Genomic DNA, 24,152 nt, shown 5'->3' on the forward strand with positions numbered 1-24,152 from the left:
AACTTGACTGACTCCCAGTATTCATTATGCAGATTTATGTCATTTGTTTTAAATTTTGGTGTCTAAGTGATTGATTAGTTTCCAAGATTCTGTTTTATGAAATAGCAGGTGTTTTCTCCCCTTCCAAAAGCTAATTACAGTTTAATGATTATCATTTTCATGCTCTACCTGCTGCGTAAAAATAGCCCAACCTACATAAACTTTGGGAGAAATAAGCTCTGCTGACTTTAAGGTATAGGATTCATGGGTGCTGTACTGCATTAGCACGTCAAAGTTACAGTTTTGATGAACCTTAATATGGATTAGTAAACCAGTCCTTCTGATTACTTTCCATCTTCATTTATTAGTACGCTGTATTTGTAAAGTTGAGAGGTTAGTGTAAGTTCTGAGATTTTGACATATTAAATTAGGCAGGGTGTTTTGAGTCAATGCTTAACTATGATTGGCAGTTGTGAATAAAGTGAGTGAAAATATTTGAGACCTGGAAATAGTCTTGAGAGTTAAAACATTAATCTCTCTCTTGTTAGAGTTTCACTGCGTAAGGCAGCAAATCAGAGCAGGAAGGTGCTATGTCACATAAAATTCAAGGATTTTTCTCCTAACCTTTGAAACCCATCAAAACAAAGTCCCAAGTTCAACAGTGTAGGGAGGGTGGGGGATCCCACAACTCCCCCTGAAGATAGCAGCAAACTGCATTATGTTAACAGGTTGTTTGGAAGCGTAATTTGATACTGTCGGGAGGTCATCTCCAGTAGAGATTGGACCTGGGAAGCTTGGCTCTACAAACAGGAACCTCTACTGCCTGTTGGCTCAAAGCCAGCAGTAGACTCATAAACCTCTTTGGGAATGTCTGCATTGCATCTGGAAGTGAGCCTCCCAGCCCAGGTAGACAGACCCATGCTCTTGGAGCTGGAGGTAGCATGTGAAAAATAGCTGGTTTGAGCCCAAGCTGCAATGGCCACACAAAGGGGTTGAGTGGGCTTGAGAACCCGAGCTGCAGCATCCACACTGCTGTTTTTTAGCGCACTAGCTCCAGCCCTGTTAGCATGGGTCAGTCTACCTGGGCTGAGAGGCTTGTTCCCAGCTGTAGTGTAGACATACCCTGTGTGATCCTGTCACTAGAGGCGGACAGAGCGCCAGTTTGTGTAAGCCTAGCTTGCAGACGCACTGTTGAAGTACACAGGAAGAAGGACTTGAGACAGAAGGTTTGTGCAGGTGATATTGATCTTCTCTTTAACTGAGTTAGTTGCCCTCTGCTCAACACTTAGGGAATGATACATTTTGAATAACCAATATGTTGAATTGTGATTGGTGTATATTTTTGTAGAATAATATGGATGAAGGACTGTAAGGTGTGAGGGGGGAGTTCAAAATCTGACTGACCAGAAAAAAAGAATTGAGATTTCATTTTTTTAATGCAACAAAATTATCCAATTGCAAAATAATATTTGCTCCTTAAAGTATTCATGGGACTGATGGATGATGCCTTCAGGAAAATATCCGGTGTGTATATCCAAGTCACTTGACTTGTATATAAATCCTGAATTATATGATCTTCAGACTAATTTTAATATGTTCAAACGAAGATTTCCTTTATTTATATTTGCTCATAAGTTTCAGACCTACAATTAAAGACGTAATTAAACACTGTGACTTGGTTGCAGTCAGCACATAGAGATCTGATTCACCATTAGAAATATTTATGACCTGAAAATCTTTCTGGCAAATGGGATCCAGCATCATGCATTTTTGTGAAATGTTCTGATGTCATTGCCGATGACAGGAGAGGAAATGGAATGAGCTCTCATTAGACAGGAATGGACTGAAGTTTATGCTGCGGCTTTACCTTGAGGGGATGAAACATTGAACTTAACAGCTGGCATGATGCCATGGTGTGGGTGGGGAGAGCATTTGGAGCTGCTAGCAAGGACTCGAGGGGCTGGAGAGGACAAGCTCCCTCCTTACACTTGAACAAATTACTGCCTTCTCTCCCTGAACCTGAATCTATTGTTCTGAACAGGAGGGCACACTGGGTGAACAGTGGTGGTAAAGACTAGCTGGGGCCTACTCGGGGGAAAGGTGGAGAGGGGAAAGTTTGGGGGGGGGATTATATTTTTTAAAAAAATCTTGTCTTGTCTGTATATTACTATTTCTCTGTTTTATCTGTTTAGATTTTAAGTTCTTCAGGGCACGGACCATGTCTGTCTTCGTGTGTGTGCAGTGCCTAGTCCAATGGAGCCTTGATCATGATTGGGGCCCCTGGATGTTACAGAAATACAGATAATGATGATGATATCTTTGTTTTAGGCAGTTTATTTTTTCACACATTGTTAAACTGACATTCCTAAATCTGTTGTCAACAGTGAAAATGCCAGCCTCAACCTGACATTTGCAAGTCTGGCTTTTTTGCTGTTATGAGTAAATTCAGGATAGTTATACTGTGGCTCTTATGGAGTGACTTGGCCTCTGAATGCAGCTTCCTGTCCTGCCTTCATGTTTTGAATGGCAAATATATACATCTGTTTTGAATAAGAACTGAAGATGACGATGCTACTCTGGCCCAGTGTAGAATCCAGAATGAAAACACTAGCAAGATGACAAGCCATGTAGAAATTTTTACAACCGAATCAATCTGTGTGTTTCATCCCTTTGGATTATCTCTATTTAGTCACAGAAAAGAGAGATTCCATTCTGTTTTCAGAGTAACACAAGAGACCAAGGGAATCTAGCACTGTTCTTTTCAGATATTTTATTTCTTGATGACTGAACCACCCCTCTATGCAACAGTTCTTATAATAGGTGAAATTAATATCAATAAGCTGTTCATAATTTATTCTGATCAGAGATCCTGAGGTCAGGATTCCCCTGCATGTACTTACCAGATGTCAGATTTCATAACTAAAATGCTCAGCTTCACCCACTTTTCACACTATGACCTCTTCCTCGTCACATCTAGCTTGTCATCACAAAATCTTCACATACAGGCACATAATACGTAATTGAATAGGCCCAGTGGCCTGTATGCTGTGAATGTTGTTTTTATTATTTCATTCCTTGTACCCTCTGCCCCAGATCTGCCAACTGGCTGATATTTAGGGTACAGATGACTGACCCAGAAGAAGATTCTCTGATATTGACATCATTCATGGCTCTTAACGCACACTCCACCCACAAAAGGGGAGGGGGGAGTTGCTTTCAATGTGACTGTGGAATTTGAATAAAAAATAAAATGGTTCATGACCATAAATAAATTTTAGCAAAGAATCCAGAAGCAATATGCATCTTTTCAAGCATGTAAAATGCCTTTTTCACAGACCTTTCCATAACACCACATTTGTAACAACCAAATAATCTGCTAAATCAACATGAGTTTAAAAAAAAAAAATCAAATCCCGTGTAGATGAGTGACCAGGGGAAGAAAGTAAGGGTCCTTGGGGCCTGTAACATCATCTCAGCCAAAATGTGTAATAGTGTGCTGTATTGCCCACACACCCTTCATGACATGCCTTTTCAGAGGCTCCTGGGCTTTGGAACAGCCTGCAGGTGTACAGTTCCCCAAGAGTGAGGATCTGTTCTGACAGTTGCTCAAGGGAGAACATGGGACTGCTCAATGCATAACATTGTGCACTTGCCAGTATGTGGTGGTGGTGAGATCAGAGCGTAATCCCTGTGCTTGATCATTGGAGTAGTTCCATGAATTTACAGGGGCCATCATGTGAAACAAAGAGCTGCTTCTGAATTCACTGCTGGTGGCTAATGAGTTAAAAGTAAGGCGTAGTGACAAATCAGTAGTGAGCATGTGCAGAACAGGGAGCATATCACACCTATAAAGGTGGTGAGGAGAAAACTGTGAATCCTACCCACTGACCAACTGTGGTGAGTAGAGCCCTTTAGAGAGCCTTGACTAGGGTTACCATATTCAAACATTTAAAAAAGAGGACACTCCACGGGGCCCCAGTCCCGCTATATAGCAAAATCATTACAGTATAACATTATTTGAATCTTATAAGACCCAAAATGTCAAGAAACTGGCAACCACTGTTGGTCTGTGTTGTGTTTCTAATGAATACCTGGCTCAGTGAAACATGATTATATGCATCTAGTATGTTACCCTATTAATGCAGAGTGTTTGGCAAGGTTGTAGTTACAACTTCTGAGCCTGTTTATAAAACTCATTTATGTTTAAAATACATTAAGGGGTTGTAATGGCATCAGCCATGCCATGTTGGGTTATAATCTTGTCAGATCTTCTAAAATGCAGGATGAGGCTGCCTTTTATTGGGAGAGCTTAAAGAAAACCTGTATCTGTTTTTAAGTGGTGGTGTTGATCCAATAGGCAGCAGTTAGAGTGGTCAAGTGTCTGGGCATGGTGGTAGGGGGTACTGTTTTTTTGAAGTTGCTGTTTTTCAGATGAAATTTAAAAGTGGCAACCTTACTCGTGTTAAGGTATTTCAGTGCTTTCCTCAGGAGTAGTTTTGTTTAACCTCAGCATCCTACTTAAATTCCAGCTTGGGAAACTGCGTGTTGCATGTCTTACATTCCCTTTTTAGTTTCTGTTGGCTTATTGTATTCTTCACACCTCCTCTAAACTGCTGGGTTACAGTTGCTGTGAATTGGTAAGGTTGCTTCCTTTCAGTCACGAGTGTGCAAGCCTTATGAAGGTCCGTAAAGCACATGGAAATGTCTCAGCTTGCCTATAAGGACTATTTAAATGTAAGACACTATCATTTGTATTGATCTTTTGAAAAAGGCCAGGTTGGTATGATTGGCAGGCTAAAGCCCTATGTAGTCACTGTCACAAAGACCATGAAGCCATTCTGCTACATTTCCTTGGTTTTGGGGCCTTTTTAAAAAAATTTTGCAGCTTCCATGAGAAAACTGCTTTAATAAAGCTGTTGTGGACCCATGCTTGGCATACGGAGGTTTAATCTGGGGCCTAGTTGGTGACCGCTTGTATGGGCTTGTGATGATTAATGTGAAGTTTGACAGTCCAAGTGTTTTCCGGCACATCCTTTGAGAAGATGGGGTGCTGCTCCCCCCCGCCCCCCCGCACCCTCCTGCCGCCCCAGCCCTGGGTCACTGGTAACTCGCTCCCAGGGCGGGTCATTCAGCAGGAATTTTGGATGTGCACAGAACACAGACAGGATTGGTTCCCATATGGTTACAGAACTGCAGTAAAGTGGAACAATTTTCAGCTTGTGTGATTGAAGGCTATCTGGATGCATATTATAAGACTGTCCTACATAAATGAGGAAAAGTTGAGGTGCCTTTATTATTCTTTTGTTCCATTCTTTGTTTCTATGGGGAATTTGCCAATGCAATATCACTGTCTTCCTTTTAAACAAATACAACTACAACTTAAATAATAATAATAATTAATAAAAAAAAAGCAATGGCTGTTGAAAATAGCAATTCCAGTCCTAATAACCACTGGGAAGCATTTCTTGCTCAATTTATTCTACTTTTTCTACAGCAAGTTACAGTGGATCAGTATATTTGATTTGGGAGAAATGAAGTAACAGCTGCCCAAATTGAGCTTGAGCACTCCTGAATTTTGAGGGTGTACAAATCTGGAAGGCAGGTGCTGGATTCCCTTTCTGAATATTAGCTAAATCTGGAAAAGAAAAGTCAATTTCTGCTTCCATGGCTCAGAACTGTAAATCCTCCTACGTGCCTGGTACTGTATCTAAAGCTGCCCAGTCTAGTAGAGCTTCCCCTCCCTTACTTTTCATTTTAAATTCTAGTGGGATCCACGTACCTCCCTTGCTAGGCTTCAGATAGAGAGGTGCACTGTCCATTTAGTCCACCCAATTCTTTCTTTGGGGGAGAGCCCAGGGCTAGGGCGGCAGGAGGTGCGGGTGGGGGCCAGAGCTGGGGTGGCAGGGGGTGCGGGTGGGGGGAGGAAGAGCCCAGGGCTGGGGTGGCAGGAGATGCGGGTGCGGTAGGGGGCCAGGGCTGGGGCGGCAGGAGGTGCGGGGGGGGGGGGGAGAGCCCAGAGCTGGGGCAGCAGGAGGTGCGGGGGGGGGGGGCAGAGCCCAGGGCTGGGGCAGCAAGGTTGCGGGGGGAGCCCAGGGCTGGGGTGGGGGCGGCAAAAAAACTAGAGCTGGCTTTGTCCCCACCATTCACAGCAAGCTGCAGCATGAGGTTTCAGTTCCACACTCCTTCCCCCTCCCTTTCCTGTTAATTGCGGCTGAGGGAATGCTGGGAAATGTAGTTTTTTCCCTGCTCCAGGGCTGGCTCTATAGGCAGGAAGCTAACCAAGGAACTACAGCTCCTAGGGCCCCCTGTTGGTTCTCAGCTCCCATGCTGGATTCTTGCGCCCCTGCAAATATGCCGCCCCAAGCACCTGCTTGCTTTGCTGGTGCCTAGAGCCGGCCCTGTCTCTGCCATGCTATTGCAGACCTCTTTTTTTGGAAATGTCTATGGTTGGTCACACTTCCTCTTCACAGATAATCTTTACTTTTTCAGAATGTGCGCCTTTGTGTTCATAGGCCTTCCAGCTACACCTCTACCCTGATATAACACAAATTCGGATATAACGCGGTAAAGCAGCGCTCGGGCGGGGGGAGGAGAGCGGGGCTGCGCGCTCTGGCGGATCAAAGCAAGTTCAATATAACGCGGTTTCACCTATAACGTGGTAAGATTTTTTTTTGGCTCCCGAGGACAGCGTTATATTGGGGTAGAGGTGTATTAGATTGGCATATGAAATTTTGTTACTACCTACCCTCACTAGTTCTGTGAAGGAGAGAAACTGGCAACATGAGTAGCAGATGCTTTCTAATGGTAAAGTGAATTGCTAAGAGAGGTTGGGAGGCTTCTTTGCATTCATAGAAATATGAGAGCAGAAGTAAGGCTCATGCTGAGACTTTAAAATGAAACAAAAAACTGCCCAGTGAAGAGATGCATTAGAATGGGTGTGTGTGGGAGTAATATTCCTCCTAACAAGTTCAAGAGTTGAGACCAGTTAGTAATTTTATAAGATTTGTTGTATAATGTATGTGTGCTGAGGGTAATAAGGTAGGTGCACCTTTTTTAGGAATCTAAATAAATTCATTATACTGTGTGTGATGCTGAAAAGTTTTCAGCTGTAAGGGATCCCTTAGGGCTGCTGTTCACAAGCCCTGATTAAGTTTCCAGAATTCACTCTATTTGCAATTTCATTAAGAGAGACAGATTTATGCCCAAGCACCGAATATTTACCTTTTCTTTCATCATGCCACAATTGGACAATTTTTCCTTTATTTAAGGAAGGGTTGATAGAATTTAAATGTACACAGTAGTTAAGCCTTCCTTTTCAATTTAACTAAGCAGCTAGTTTCCAGTAAGAATCCAGCGTCTAGTGCCTAGCTGCTTTTGTTTAATAGAATAGGAAGATGCAGACAGAGCACCAGGTGAAACTAGTCAATAGCATGCATCTCCTTGCATGTCTGTGCTCCCAACCATCTTTCAAAAAAGCTGTCCCTGTACAATTATTGTTGTCTATACCCTCAGCACAAGCTTCACAAGATGGTCAGTATCATACAGAAGTAATTTTTACCTAGTTAATTCGTTGTCTTCATTCATCAATAATAAGAGAGACTTAAAATAGGCTAAATTTTTGGATGAATGATGGATCAATTCCATAATGAAATTGATTTGAACCTTTTGATCTCACTTGGTGTTTCTCCCCAGTAAGCTAACTTGAAAAATTAAGGATTCACATAACCCAAAATAACCTAAATTCAGCCAGCTCAAAGACAAAATGATTATACATGTATTTAGAGTGTTGTTCAAGAAAATTGCTTAATAAAATGGGGTACTCAGTGCATGATGCTGAATGGTAAAGTTCAATTAGAATTTTAATCAGTGTCTGGAGCTATAAATCTGAAATATATATACAGTAAAAAATCTGGACTTGTTTGTCTTCTATATAAGAAGTATGTAAGCTATTCTCCTTATGATATATGCTGGCTTGTTTTTCCAAAGGTAGAAGAAATGGTTACTTTCCATTACCAGGAACTAGAAATCGCTCCAGAAGAAGAATTTGTATATATCTCTGTTTACTGGCATCACTTTAATATATCATTACAGCCAAGAACAAATGCTGTATTACAAGACTGGTAATATTTAAAAGTCTGGCGGCTCTTTGAACACTCAATCCATGTTGAAAATGTAATTTTGATTTTTTTATTGTAATAAATGTATGGAATGAGTCAAGCTTTCCATCATTTTATCTGAAGAGAGAGTGCATGCTTTGGAAGCTGGATGCCACTTGTAGTTCTAGCAGTGACTGATTTTTTCCATTAGTTTTCTGTACCCTCTCATTCCATTAAAGAAGCTTGTGATGAGTTGTGAACAGATTGTTAATCTCTCTAAAGAGCAAAAGAGTAGTTCTCATCTAATTTGTTTCCCAAAATCGATACTTCTGTTTTAAACATTTGTGAAGGAAAAGTATAAAAAGTACTAATAAGGGAAACAGAGGTTATAATCAAATACACCTCTACCCCAATACAACGCTGTCCTCGGGAGCCAAAAAATCTTACCGTGTTACAGGTGTAAAACCGCATTATATCGAACTTGCTTTGATCCGCCGGAGTGCACAGTTCCCCCCCCCCCCCCCCCCCCCGGAGCTCTGCTTTACCGCGTTATATCCAAATTCGTGTTATATTGGGTCACATTATATCGGGGTAGAGGTGTAGTTCAATATGGAAATAATACACATTACATTTACTAATACTTTTAAAAGTTGTTTTTCTAATTAAATATACAATATCTTTGGATAATACACATTTTTAAGTATGAGGTTGGAAAGAAAAATGCAGCACACCTGTACAATCGATGCAACACCCTCTTCCCCCAAAATCTTATATGCTGTCGGAGTATAGATTTCAGTGTCACTAGGAGTTGTCAGTATGGAAACTTGGGAGCAAAACCTTTAAAAAGTTCTCAACTGCCTCTGAGGAGAAAAGATGTTCATTTTAGATAGGCTTGTATTTTGTTAAAATGTGTGCATGATATGGCCAGTGCTGCCATTTGTATTCCTCTTCGGAGAAAGGTTTAAAAAAACCAAAACTGTTGATAGGGGAAGGTATATCAGAATGAGGGGGCCAGGCTTTGTCTTCAACATAATTTATAGTGAAATATTTGGTAAATTGGTCTGTGTTGCTTAGGGGCATTACCAAGAGTTCTTGTGAGAAATATTTTGCTGTGATTTATTTTTGGGCAATAACATTGTCCAGCACAGCTTGAATTCATAGAAAATATTTACACATTTAAGATATAAAGAGCCTGAGTCACTGAAATTTCAGCTTTGCCATTTTGCCAATAAACACTTAGCAGTATTTCCTTTCTTTAAACAAAACCTGAAAATTCCAAAGTGTGTTTAAAGTACATTGCTCTCTTTGACTGGCTCCTATATTTCATCTGTTTCCCCTGTGGGATAATTTTGTAGCACAATGAATAGAAATCCTAAATGTCCGAGGTGCTGTCACAGGGGCTGATAGGATGTTTTTAAGAGGAATCATGGGCTCTCTGGGAGTGGTAGTAACTATTCTTATATAAGAATAGGCTTCAGAGCTGGCCTAAAGCATCTTTGCTATCACTTTATTTTGTGCTCTCTAATTCATGTTACCATTCTCTAGTTGGGTTTCTGGCATTTTGTTTCTCCCAATATTTTGTCTGCCTTTATTCTGTCTTCCCCAGGGGGATCATTTCAGACTCAGTATAGTAATTTAGTCCTGAATTATTCTGAGAATACAGCCCAAATCCTTGCATTAGGTTATTGTATTTTAAGACCAACTCCTTCATGTCTGTCTATCTTTAAGAGCTTCATTTATACTTTGTCTGTACCATGCATGTTGATATTTATTGAGAAATGTTTAGTGAGTAACATTCCATTTGCTATAGGGGCTATCTTTATGTATTTTACCTTTTTATCTAAAGTTTCTCAGAACATGCAGCAGTCTGAACTAGTTAACAACCAGATTCATCTAGTTTATCTAAGTGAAATATACTTATATTGCTAAAGTGAAATGCAACAAATCTAGCTATGACTCGGAGATAGATGGGCCATTTGAGTAGTGAAACATTTTTTTCAATATTGAGAAATCAGCTTGTCTACAAGCAGTAAACCAATGTGTTCTAACAAATGGAAAATACTTCTTTGTGCTGGAGATTACACCATTTATTTTCGTTTTCCATGACATGTCTTGCTCATTATGCCGTAGGAAGCAAATCCAAAGCTTTGTGCAGAACAAATGACAGCAAAGGAGGGAATTCAGTTCAAGGTTTGAGTTTCGTAACATTCGCACTGCCATAACAAAGAATGCTTAACTAAGGAGAGTAGTGGTGAGTTGTTTGAGTTTCAGATTGGAAAATCTGCCACTGTTCTTGTGAAATACTCACCCTCTTTGTGATAAATACTTTATAAACTGTTGGTCGCTTGCTAAAAAACTGAGAGGGTTGCATTATGGCATCCTCTTAATACTATTGTTATGTTTCTAAAAAATAATTATTTAAATAGCAGACATTATTAAATGAAGCTGAGAAACAAATTGCTAGGCGACTTATTGATTAGTACTAAGCACTGCATGTTGTTGGTACATGCTAGTGTTGTTTTGCTAGTTCTCATTTCAGGAGGAAAGTGGAAATGTTAAGGTGATTAAAATCCACTCAACAGCTTTCTCTGCAGATATAGAGTTAAATCTGGAAATTTTCCTTTTGTCCATTATTTTACTGGAAAGACACTAACGGAAACCAGGTGTTACACATCTAGAGTACATAATTGCAGACTTGTATTATTGTCAGCTTAAAGCTGTGTGTGTTTGACACTGATTCAGAGTGGATGTTTACACTCAACCTAGCAAAAAATAGCATCCAGTGGAGTGCTACAGTCTCTTTTAACCCAGATTATTAATGGATTTAAGGGGCACTCTCTCCCAAATACTGACACAATCAGAATTTTGTTCCTATTCTGTTTGCTTATGAGCTTCCCTAGCACCTACATTTATTAAAGCTATACAACATTTAAATTAGAGGGGGAAGGTGCTGAGAACTGTGGCCAGCCCAGAGGTGTTCTGCAATTCAAAATTAGTTTTCTGTACTTCAGGCAAGGCATTTATGGGAAGACCCGGTTTCTAGATGCATTAACCTCTGGATATACTAATCTGGTTTTGCCAATTCTGAAATTCACCAGCTGACTGCACTTGAGAGCCAGCTCCCATATTTTGAGTAATTATGTTGTGAAGTGAACTTGAATAAAAATCATACTAGATATTAAGCCTCACAATTTCCCTGTCAAGACAGTAGGTAATTGATCTATTTTACAACTGGAAAATTGTGGCACAATGATTAAAGAATATCTCATCTAGCTGATGTAAAATGCAGTCATTTCTTAACCTTCACTGTGTCTGGAAAATACTTACTTATCAGAAGTAAGAACATAAGAACGGCCATACTGGGTCAGACCAGTGGTCCATCTAGACCAGTATCCTGTCTTCTGACAGTGGCCAATGCCAGATGCTTCAAAGGCAATGAACAGGGCAATCATCTAGTCCCAGTATCTGGCAGTCAGAGGCCTAAGGAGACCCAGAGCATGGGGTTGCATCCTTGACAGTATTGGCTAATAGCCATTGATGGACCTATCCTCCATGAATTTATCTAATTCTTTTTTGAATCCAGTTATAGTTTTGGCCTTCACAACATCCCCTGGCAATTAGTTCCAAGGGTTGACTGCGCGTTGTGTGAAGAAGTACATCCTTATGTTTGTTTTAAACCTGCTGCCTCCTAATTTCATTGGGTGACCCCTGGTTATTCTGTTATGTGAAGGGGGTAAATAACACTTCCCTAGTCACTTTCTGCACACCAGTCATGATTTTATAGACCTCTATCATATCCCCTGTTGTCTCTTTTCCAAACTGAATAGTCCCAATCTTTTAAATCTTTCCTCAGATAGAAGCTGTTCATACCCTTCATCATTTTTTGTTGCCCTTCTCTGTATCTTTTCCATTTCTAATGTATCTTTTTCAGATGGGGCAATCAGAACAGCACGCAGTATTCCAGGTGTATCCATACCATGGACTTACAGACATTACTTTATAAATAATTGCTCTATATATTTGTATTGTTACGACAAGCCCCTTTCAGTGATCATCTGTCTTCTTACTTTTATTATAATGACTCTCTGTCCTTGCAGTAATATGGGTAGGGCCCTACCAAATTCACAGCCATGAAAAAGACGTCCTGGACCGTGAAATCTGGGCTTTTGTATGCTTTTACCTTATATTGTACAGATTTCACGGGGGAGACCAGCATTCCTCAAATTGGGGGTCCTGACCCAAAAAGGAGGTTCAGGGGGGTTGCAAGGTTCTTTTAAGGAGGGGTCACAGTGTTGCCATCCTTACTTCTGCGCTGCCTTCAGAGTTGGGCAGCCAGAGAGCAGCAGCTGTTGGCCCTGCACCCCACCAGCAGTAGTGCAGAAGGTAAGGATGGCAATACCATACTATGCCACCCTTACTTCTGCGCTGCTGCCTTCAGAACTGGGCAGCCGTAGAGAGGCGGCTGCTGACTGAAGGCCCAGCTCTGCAGACAGCAATGCAGAAATAAGGGTGGCAATACCATACCATGCCATCCGTACTTCTGTGCTACTGCTGACGGCAGCTCTGCCTTCAGAGCTGGGCTCCTGGCCAGCAGCCGCAGCTCTCCAGCTGCCCAGCTCCGAAGGCAGCGCTGTAGCCAGCAGCAGCTCAGAAGTAAGGGTAGCAGTACTGCAACACCCCCTACAATAACCTTGCGATCCCCCCAACTCCTTTTTGGGTCAGGACCCCTACAATTACAAAACGTGAAATTTCAGATTTAAATAGCTGAAATCATTAAATTTACAATTTTTAAATTCCTATGGCCGTGAAATTGACCAAAATGGACCATGAATTTGGTAGGGCCCTAATATGGGTCTTCTCTTCACATTGACAATTCTGATCTATAAATATATGGGAAATCTTGGTTATACTTAGCATTAATGTTTACATCAACATGGGCTATATAGTGTGTAATAAATAGCACCTGGACTTTCATATTACATTCAAGATGTTGTAATTATTTAACAATGACTCTCTTCTTCACTGATGTCTCTTAAAGGTCCCACAACAACTCATTAAATTGTTATAAATCACCAAAATCAGATGACCTGGTAAGGTCTGAAAATGTGCTCCCTGCCCTTTCCCTTCTAGCCTAATGCTGTACTTAGCCTGTGAAATCAAATGTCAGTGCCTACAGGATCTCCTCTTCAGTTTATTTTTGAGAGGAGTAATTGAATTGGGATATGCGTTTATCCCACCAAACTGTCAGCATTTTAACTTTAACGTGGCTCCTCCTCCTTTGGTTGTTTAGTCGGCTTTCTCTTGAACATGAAGGATTTGCAAATAATTTACCCTTTTCAGTTTGTGCCTGGAAACTCACTCAGACTGGAACAATGGTTTCTGCCTCCTTTTGAGACTGGCTGATGCTGGAGAGACAAGGTAGGTGAGGTAATACCTTTTATTTGACTGACTTCTCTTGGTGAGACAAGCTTTCGAGCTTACACAGAGCTCTGAGTAAGTTTCCGAGACCTGAAGAAGAGCTCTGTTTATGCTTGAAAGCTTCTCTCACACCGACAATAGTTGGTCCAATAAAAGATATTATCTCTCTCACCTTGTCTATAATATCCTGGGACTGTCACACTACAACACTGCATACATGAAATTATGCTGTCACGTTTGCATGTTAACAAGGCAGATACTCAGACGGATGTTCTCTGATCATACACCTCTTTTGGATTTGAGAGTCATCTTGCCTCTTCAATACTAGGACTGATGAATGCTGGGGAACCTTTATGGCTGGCTAATTCACAAGTGCAGTGAATTTTATACTCACCATCTCCAAAGTAGGAAAATGATCAAAGAACTGGCACTAGTATACGAATACCAAACAAATGTACAGTGTGTATTCCTTAACATTTAAGAAAGAATCCAGGTCTCCAGTTGATGAACTCTATGGGTAGAAAGGGAATCGTTTACTATATTCTGTTTTACTAAATATAAGTGAGGAATGTCCATTTGGGTGAAATGTGGGTCATTTTGAGACCAGAGGAAAATCTAGCCTTAAAATAGAGAGCACTTTTGCATTAATGTAGCTCTGCATAATGATAGGACACTCTGTGTTCATAAAATAAAAGATGCTGAGAAAAATTTAAAAACTGAAGTTTTTACTGATGGAATATTGAGAACACTGCTGCTGATTATGCAGAGTGGACTGAATGCTTAACCACAAAAAATATATACCATGTTTTATACTCTGCCTGCATATATTTTTGTCAGCATCTTGAGAACTGTATGTGACATTTTGAATCTTCTCATATAAATTCTTGATTAATGTTCCATTCAGAAAAGGAAATGTGCAGAGCTGTTTTTTTTTTTTTTTTTTGTCCTCCTCCTCACTTAGAAATCACTCTTAATTGACCTGACTGCTATGATTTAAAAATAACCTCACTATTACATTAACCTGATTTCCTCTCTACCTCATTCTTTTGGACTTCTTGCTTCTTGGTTTCAAGCACCCAAGTAAAATGCGGTTTATAGATGTGTAGGGTTACCATGTTTCAGCAAGCAAAAAAGAGGACGGGAGGAGCCCCGCCCCCATCCTGCCTAGCTCCGCCCCCGCCCCTGCCCCTTCCACTCCCTCCCACTTCCCTGCCCCCTCCTGGGACCCCTGCTCTTAACTGCCCTCCAGAACCCCACCCCCTACCTAAGCCTCCCTGTTCCTTATCCCCTAACTGCCCCCTCCTAAGACCCCCCCCCCAACTGCCCTCCAGAACCCCACCCCCTACCTAAGCCTCCCTGTTCTTTGTCCCCTAACTTCCCCCTCCTGAGACCCTCTCCTCTACCTGTACCCTGACTGCCCAAAACCTTATCCACACCCCCACCCCCAGAAAGCCCCCCCCGAACTCCCGACCCCCCCCGTCTCGACTGCCCCCTCCAGAACCTCCCTGCCCCTTCTCCGACCCCCTGGCCCCCTTACCCTGCCGCTCAGACCAGCGTGCCGGGGAGGAGGAGCAGGGGGTGGAGCTCCAGACTGCCGGTGCGAACGGCCAGCTGGTGATCTGCGAGGGAGGGAGGGAGTGCTCTCAGCTGCAGGGGAGAGGAGGGGGAAGCGGAGGAGGGGCTCTCTCTGGCTGTCGGAGCCCCATGTAAGTGGCACCATCCGGCTGGCTGCCCTGTCAGCCGCGCGCACTCTGCATGGGGGGGAAGTCCGGACGTTTACAGATTCCCCCCGGACGCTATTTTTAACTCTAAAAGCCGGACATGTCCGGGGGAATCCGGACGAATGGTAACCCTATATATGTGTGATGGTGCCCTGGACTTTTTGATGTTCAGCCATCTTGTGTTGCAGTCATAGCCATAATTCCTCCCTTGGCTGTCTTCTGGAAGGAAGATCGCAGCCTTCCCTGTGCCAATGCTCCATTTTCTATATCTAATCAGTCACCCTTTTTCTAGGCAACTTTGTGTGTCTCCTTTTTAATACTGACAGCACATGATGAGACACTAAGAATTAGCCATTTATTACTCCTGAGTCAGCAAAGTGTTAACTCACCAAAAGTAGAAAGTCCTCTTGTCTCTGCAATAGCCTGGCCTGTTTTTGGACTATTGAGCTGACACATGGTGCCAACACTGGTCAATAAAGGTGCAAAATGTTTTTTACAATTGTAACTTCATAAAATTGCAGTTTTTCAGCTATGAGATGCGAATGACTTTGCTGCTGAGTCTAAACTGGGACAGCTATACCTATTGCACTCTTTGCTATGGAATCTTACACAGCTCGCTTAGAGCAGCCTTTCTGGACACCTGTTAGAATAACTGTATAATGACAGTTTTTTCTTATTTTACAGCCATTTAAAAGTATTTCAAAATTTTGAGCCTATTAATTATTAGCTATAGATAAATAGGGATTCAAAAATATTAGTTTTGGAAAATATCCCTTGAAATCCTATTTTCCATGCTACTTGTTGTAGTTGTAGTAATAGTAGTAGTAGTGGTGGTGGTGGTTGTCTACTGTCTGGTTGTTTATTTGTATTGCAGCTAGGGCTGTCAAGTGATTAAAAAAATTAATCGTGTGATTAATCACACTATTAATAATAGAATACCATTTATTTAAATATTTTTGGATGTTTTCTACATTTTCAAATATATTTATTTCAATTACAACACAGAATACAAAGTCTACAGTGCTCACTTTATATTTATTTTTGATTACAAATATTTGCACTGTAAAAAAAAAAAAGAAATGGTATATTTCATTTCATCTAAGTACTGTAGTGCAAGAAAGTCGAACTTACAAATGTAAAATTATGTACAAAAAAAACTGCACTCAAAACCAAAACAATATAAAACTTTAGAGCCTACAAGTCCCCTTGGTCCTACTTTAGCCAATCACTCAGACAAACAAGTTTGGTTACAATTTGCAGGAGATAATGCTGCCCTCTTCTTGTTTACAACGTCACCTGAAAGTGAGAACAGGCATTCGCATGGCAGTGTTGTAACCACGTCACAAGATATTTACGTGCCAGATGCGCTAAAGGTTCATATGTCCCTTCATTCTTCAAGCACCATTCCAGAGGACATGCGTCCATGCTGATGACGGGTTCTGCTCGATAATGATCCAAAGCAGAGCGGACCAATGCATGTTCATTTTCATCATCAGAGTCAGATGCCACCAGCAGAAAGATAATTTTCTTTTTTGGTGGTTCGGGTTCTGTAGTTTCTGCATCGAAATGTTGCTCTTTTAAGACTTCTGAAAGCATACTCCACACCTCGTCCCTCTCAGATTTTGGAAGGAACTTCAGATTCTTAAACCTTGGGTCGAGTGCTTTAGCTATTTTTAGAAATCTCACATTGGTACCTTCTTTGAGTTTTGTCAAATCTGCAGTGACAGTGTTCGTAAATCAAACGTGCTGGGTCATCATCCGAGACTGCTGTAACATGAAATATATGGCAGAATGCGGGTAAAACAGAACAGGAGACATACAATTCTCCCCCAAGGAGTTCAGCCACAAAATTAATTAACACGCTATTTTTTTAACGAACATCACCAGCATGGAAGCATGTCCTCCGGAATGGTGGCTGAAGCATGAAGGGGCATACGAATGTTTAGAATATCTGGCACATAAATATCTTGCAATACCGGCTACAAAAGTGCCATGCAAATGCCTCTTCTCACTTTCAGGGGACATAAATAAGAAGCAGGCAGCAGTATCTCCTGTAAATGTAAACAAACTTGTTTGTCTTAGCGATTGGCTGAACAAGAAGTAGGACTGAGTGGCCTTATAGGCTCTAAAGTTTTACATTGTTTTGGTTTTGAGTGCAGTTATGTAACAAAAATCTATATTTTTAAGTTGCACTTTCACAATAAAGAGATTGCACTACAGTACTTGTGAGGTGAATTGAAAAATACTATTTATTTTGTTTATCATTTTTACAGTGCAAATATTTGTAATAAAAACTAATATAAAGTGAGCACTGTACACTTTGTATTCGGTGTTGTAATAGAAATCAATATATTTTAAAATGTAGAAAAACATCCACAAATATTTAATAAATTTCAATTGGTATTCTATTGTTTAACAGTGCGATTAATCACGATTCATTTTTTTAAATCGCAGTTAATTTTATTGAATTAATCGCGTGAGCTAACTGCGATTAATCGACAGCCCTAATTGCCGCAGAACCTTATGGCCCCAAATCAGAATCAGATTCCCATTGGGCTGGCACTGTACAACACATACGACATTTACTCCTTTATAATCTAAAGAGTTAATTTTATTTATCATCTAATGTATTGTTTGGCTGGTGATATTACTAGGTCCAGAGGTACATATTCTGTACTGTAAGTTGCAAAGAAACTTAGGAGTATAAGTTGTGATTCTGCCATATACCTCCATATACCATCCTTTTTATAGCCTTTTGAAAACAAATGATCATTAAAATTCTTCCACTTTAAGATTTGGACATTCTGATTAAGTACATAGCTTTAATTTGCAAAGCTCACTGAACCCAAGTGAGTGTGCTTTCTCTGAAGATGACAGCGTACAACAGATTGCTTTGTACCCTTCTGTCAGAGGGATAAAGCAGTAAAACAAGGCTTCAGTTATTTGTGTGCTAGAGGGGCAGTGGTTATCTGGCAATATGACAGGTTTGCTAATGGTACCTGACAGGAGTGTCACAAAGGAATAATTGTAAAGAACCTTCCTGTAACATAATACTTTACTTGAAACACCACGAATGCAGGATCCCATTTGACAATTGATCTAGTTTAGATGCATAACCTATTTGCTTACTTCCAATAGGAAGTGTTATCATTGCCTGATTTAATGGGGTTTGGGGCATGGTTCTATCAACAGATATTTATTATTTGTAATGTAATACTTTGCAGTTTAACATCACTTTCTTATCCTATCTATAGATCTCAAAGCACTTTTCAGGGATATTATTGCCTTTTTACAAGTGGTGTAACACAGGCATAGTGGTTGTGTCTCGAGGTGACACATCTAGTCAAGTGGCTCTCAACCTTTCCAGGCTACTGCACCCCTTTCAGGAGTCTGATTTGTCTAGTGTACCCCCAAGATACACCTCACTTAAAAACTACTTGCTTACACAATCACCCATAAAAATACAAAAGTGTCACAGCACACTGTTATTGAAATATTGCTTACTTTCTCCCTTTTACCATACAATTATAAAATAAATCAATTGGAATATAAATATTGTACTATACATTTCAGTGTATAGTATATAGGGCAGTATAAACAAGTCATGGTCTGTATGAAATTTTAGTTTGTACTGACTTCATGAGTGCTTTTTATGTAGCCTGTTGTAAAACTAGGCAAATATCTAGATGAGTTGATGTACCCCCTGAAAGATCTTCTCTGTGTATCCCGGGGGGGGGGGGGTGTACCCCTGGTTGAGAACCACTGATCTAGTCAGTGATGATGAGAATTAGGGATGGAACACGATTTCTTTTTCCCTGACCTGAGCTCACTCTGTTACAAAACATCTGCCCCTCATGATTAACTTGACTAGCTGATTTTCTTGATTATTATATATTTCGCTACTCTGATTAAGATGTGATTTTTCTCAATTGCAGCAGCCAAATACAGCAACAATACCTTATAGAAAGAGCGTTAATTATTTAAATGATTTCTAAACATAGTTTTATCTTAACCATTTTTATGTTTTAAACTGCAAAAATCTGTCAACCTAGAGAAGTCAGTAGAAGGTGCTCCAGAAAAATCCATTTGCACAGTAGAAAGCTAATGACCTTTTAAGTGGGGGAAGAAATGGATTTTATTATACCACAGCGCTTTTTTTTTTTAATGTGTGCCATTTGTTGTAATCTGCCAGAAGCATAAAGACTACAATAGTCAGATCCTTAGTCCATATGCTAGTTATTCCATTAGATAACGAAAACAGGTAGGCAAAGCACATAGTTAACAGTCTCTAGTTGCAAACGATTTAATCTATTATTAAATTTCAGGTGATCTCTAACTCTGTATTCAATTTTCTCACACACCCCTAATTGTCATGGTTGGGACAAATATTCTATAAAGAATTTTGAAATGGAATCACTATGATGACAGTTCACATTTTTGTTGTGCTTCCAACTTTGGTGGAGCTGTTCTACTTTTAACTGTTTGAGCTGACCACTGTACTGCAATAATGGGTAGCTCTTGAATTATGGGCTTTGAGAGTCACTGGTTGGTTGGGTGCACGTGGCATCTCCCAGTACAAAATAAGAAACTGCTGCTGAAGCGCACATGCAGTTTTTAATTGTAGGGACTTAGGTTTAAAACCGAACATTTGAACTGATAAGGACAGGCTTTACAGAACAGTCATTAGAATCCTGTGAGAATTTGTAAATCCAAAATTTGTATTTTGGATTTATTTTCTTTCAATTTGCAAATCTGTAATAGGATTTATGGCTCCAAAGTGGGATTTGTAAACTTTCATCAGGGTTTGTAAATCCATTTTTTAATAAATCAATAAAATATTTTAAGAAATAAGCTAAATCTAAGGATGCAAGATAAAAGCTTGCAAATCAAAACAATAATTTTAAGACTTCCTGACACAGTTTACAAATTTGAAATAAAATGTCTGGCTTTATTATTTGTGGATTAATACAACCTTACATGATTTTCTGATGAGTGATGAGCACATTGGTGATGCAGGCAACATTTAATCTCCAGCTGGGTTCTGAGTTGATTATATAGTCACATACCTGGATTGTACAGTTTCTCTCCACTACCTGCATGTGAAGCAGTTAAAAGCTCTGTAAGATGTGATTTGATTTTCTTTCTTTCTTTTTTTTTTTTAAGCCCAGTTTGCCAATACTTTTTGTATGGTATCCTGCAGTAGTCTCTCATTAAACTATAGGCTGTATGCTATTATTCAGTTCCAGGGCCATTCTGCTCATTCTATCCATTCCTATAAATGGAAATTCAATAGTCCTTAGCCAGCATCACATCTGTTGTGGCCAGTAATCCTCAGCACTTTAGTACTTCACCTATATTTTTCTTACTCTCGGCAGCAGACAACACTAAGATTGATGTTGCACTTATGCTTCTTCATGGGCTTACATGTTCTTTGACGCATAAATATGGGTTGGCTAAAAGTATTCTGCTCTTAACTTTTAGTGAAGTTTTAAAGTCTTAACATTTCATCTGTCCTGCATAAAAGGGCTGAATCTTGTCACAGGGACTCTTGTTCAGTGTCAACAGGACTGGTGGAAATCCAGGAGCCAGATCATCAGCCTGGTTATAAAACAGCGTAGCTCTGTTGACTTTAGTTGCAGTCCGTGGAGCTATACCAATTTACATCAGCTGAGGATCTGGCCCCAGGAGCATGCAGCTTTTCTATCTAGTCTAGTGCTTTTGAATAAACTAATTTGTAGTTTCCTTTCTATTTTAGATTTTGCAGAGATGTTTACTGCAGTGAAATGTAGTTTAGTTGGTATGAGCATTATCTTAAATATTTTTTGCAAATTTTTCATTATATTTGTTTTCTTATATTTTAAAGGAAAAGTGATCAACAAAGACTTGCGTCACTACCTGAGCCTGCAGTTCCAGAAAGGCTCAATAGACCATAAACTCCAACAGGTGATCAGAGACAATCTTTACCTGAGAACCATCCCATGTAAGTATGTAGAGTGCTAGCATAAATTAATCTATTTCAGTTAAACTCTGCATAACTCAAGAATCCTGTAAGCTTTTTTCCTTTGATCCTGTGTTTCACATTTCCACCCTTTCAGTGGGGATTCCTTTGCATAAAGGCTATTTTTAGGTAGGCTCTTTGTTAGAATCCATATTAAGAAACATTCTAAGTTAACTTGGGATGCAATGGAAAATTAGTCTATTGATAATCCTTTAATATATATAAATATGGTTGACAAGCCAGCAAAAATGTCAAAATTCCAAGTTCAGAGGACTTCAAGAGTGTCTATATTTTTTTAACTCACTTGTACTGCCTCTAAAAACCATTAAAGAATGCAACAGATAAAGATTTCATGTCAGCATAAGAGTAAGTAAACCTAGGGGGAGTGAGACATCGTTACTATAACTAGTATAATATAACTCTCGCCATTGACTTTTGTGGCAGTCTCTCTCGCACACGCACACACCCGCCTAGCCAGTTTTGTGGCTTCTCACAAAGGGGAGATTAAGACCTCTAGGTGACCACATATAGATAGGCTGGGTGTTAGAGAAAACGGAAAGGAGGGAAGAGAGTATAATTGTAGAAGAGCTGTTTGTGAGGAAGGAGACTGAGCTGGAACATAACCAAGCGGGGTGCACAAGGAATGTTATGGGTGCACTTGTAACATATCTGAGCCTGAAATTTACTGGGATGGAGGAGGGACCTGTAGCATGGCCCAATGGTTGGGGAAAGGAGAAGCAGCCTTCCTAAATTAGAATAGGCACAGTAGAGTTGCAGAGCAAGCATTAATGAGAGGACACCATGGGATGAGCCTTACCTCCTAATCCACTGTAGGCTGGAATGGCTGGCATCTCATAGTATTTTCCCATCCATACAGCCCACCTGCTAACACGTCTTCAGCCAGGAATCATTAAGAGGTTGCTGCTCCTGCAGCCTGAGTGAAAAGGCATTATCTTCTCAATTTCTCTCATTTCAGTCACCCATCACTGATCAGCTTCAAAGGCTCTTATAAATATGGTTAAAATGCTTAATGCTGATTGCCTGCTTGTATGCTATTACTGGGCTCTTAGACTTTACCGAGGCTAAAATTGTTCATTGGAGCAGCGCATTTTAAGCTCATTATCTTAATTACTAAAAAACAAAGTATTCACTGTACTTTTGATGCAAGAATATTTACTATTTAATTAACAAACAAGCCAAGGCAAAGCTTTACTGAAGTGAATGGTTTTTTGGTGGCAACAGATACTGTATGGCATGCACATGGCATTCATTAAATGACTGATATAGGACAGTTCTGACCAAACAGAAGGTCTGAAGCACCTCATTTTTATTCACTAATATGAATGCTAATGGATATTGAACACCATTTTACATTTCTAAATGCAATCTGAATTTTTTTTTTAGGGAGTTATGAGGACCCAGTTGGGTAATCATAGCTTTTAGAACCACCAGAAACTGACAGCTTGGATAAAAATAATGTACTTTTCCAGCTTATCAGAGAGTATCTTTCAGTTTAAAGGACATCCCCACAATTACTGAAATTCCTGTCTGTGTGGTGCTTTTTGCATTATCATGCCATTCCATTTCTCAGTTATCCAAAAGCCACACTGTACCTTCCATATGAGATATTTACTCTTTAGAACGACTAAACACAAGTTTTATTTGAAGTATTTTTATTAAAAAACTTGAATGATATTAAATTAACATGGCACACATTAAATTAATATAAAACTGGCTGATAGGTCTCCAAATGTAATTGTAAATAGGGAATAGTCATCAAACAGATGCGTTTCCAGCAGGGATCAGTTCTTCACCCTATGCTTTTTCATATTTTTATCAATGACCTGGAAGAAAACACAAAATCAACACTGATAAAGTTTGCAGATGACCCAAAAATGTGGGGGAGTGGTAAACAATTAAGAAGACAGGTCATTGTTTCAGAGCGATCTGGATCACTTGGTAAACTGGGCATAAACATTATGCTTTGTAATACGGATTAATGTGAATGTATACATGTAGGAACAAAGAACATGGGCCATAATTACAGGAAGAGGACTATGCGGGGAAGCAGTGAGTCTGAAAATATTTGGGTGTTGTGGTGGATAATCAGCTGAACATGAGTTCCCAGTGTGACACGATGGCCAAAAGAACTAATGGGATCCTGGGATGCACAAACAGGGGAATCTCAAGTAAGGGAAGAGAAGTTACTTTACCACCATATTTGGCACTGGTACGATGGCTGCTGGAATACGGTGACCAGTTCTAGTGCCCACAATTCAAGAAAGATTTGGTAAATTGGAGACGGGTTCAGGAAGAGCCATGAGAGTGATTAAAATATTAGAAAAATGCCTCATAGTGATAGATTGAGCTCTGAGAGTCTTATTTGGCTTACCAAAAGAAAGGTTAAGGAGTGACTTGGTTACAGTCTGTGAATATCTACATGGAGAACAAATATTTAATAGGCTCGTCAATCTATCAGAGAAAGGTATAAACTGATCTGGTAGCTGGAAATTGAAGCTAGACAAATTCAGAGTGGAAATAAGGTGTACATTTTTAACAGTGTGAGTAATAAACCGTTGGAACAATTTACCACATGTCATGGTAGATTCTCCATCACTGACCATTTTTTAAATCAAGATCAGATGCTTTTCTAAAAGGATATTTTTCTAGGAATTATTTTGGAAGTTCTATGGCCTGTATTATTGGGGAGGTCAGATTAGATGATCACAGTGGTCCTTTCTTGCCTTAGAATCTATTAATTATATGTTAAAGCATTTTTTGTCGTAGCTTCATGCATGTTATTTTTTTTAACACATTTTTTATTTACCCATTATTTTGTGACCAGTGTAATTAATGGTTTGGGTCTTTGCAAGTTGATGAGTGGTTCTGACATTCAGCCTGCCCAGGATTACACCAGGGAAAATAAAATATCCACCTAAT

General features: G+C 40.0%; 1 protein-coding gene across 2 annotated transcripts in view; it reads left to right on the top strand.

Annotated features, from left to right (window-relative positions):
• Window positions 1–24,152, top strand: part of MAGI3 (membrane associated guanylate kinase, WW and PDZ domain containing 3) — a 217,477-nt gene that overhangs the window by 97,152 nt on the left and 96,173 nt on the right. For both annotated transcript variants that reach the window (XM_065404497.1, XM_065404498.1), the window contains exon 2: window positions 21,078–21,194. In XM_065404497.1, coding sequence (XP_065260569.1) covers window positions 21,078–21,194 — 117 coding nt within the window. The remainder of the gene's footprint in view (window positions 1–21,077; window positions 21,195–24,152) is intronic.

Source organism: Emys orbicularis, chromosome 4 (assembly GCF_028017835.1).
Source record: "Emys orbicularis isolate rEmyOrb1 chromosome 4, rEmyOrb1.hap1, whole genome shotgun sequence".
Lineage (NCBI taxonomy): Eukaryota > Metazoa > Chordata > Testudines > Emydidae > Emys > Emys orbicularis.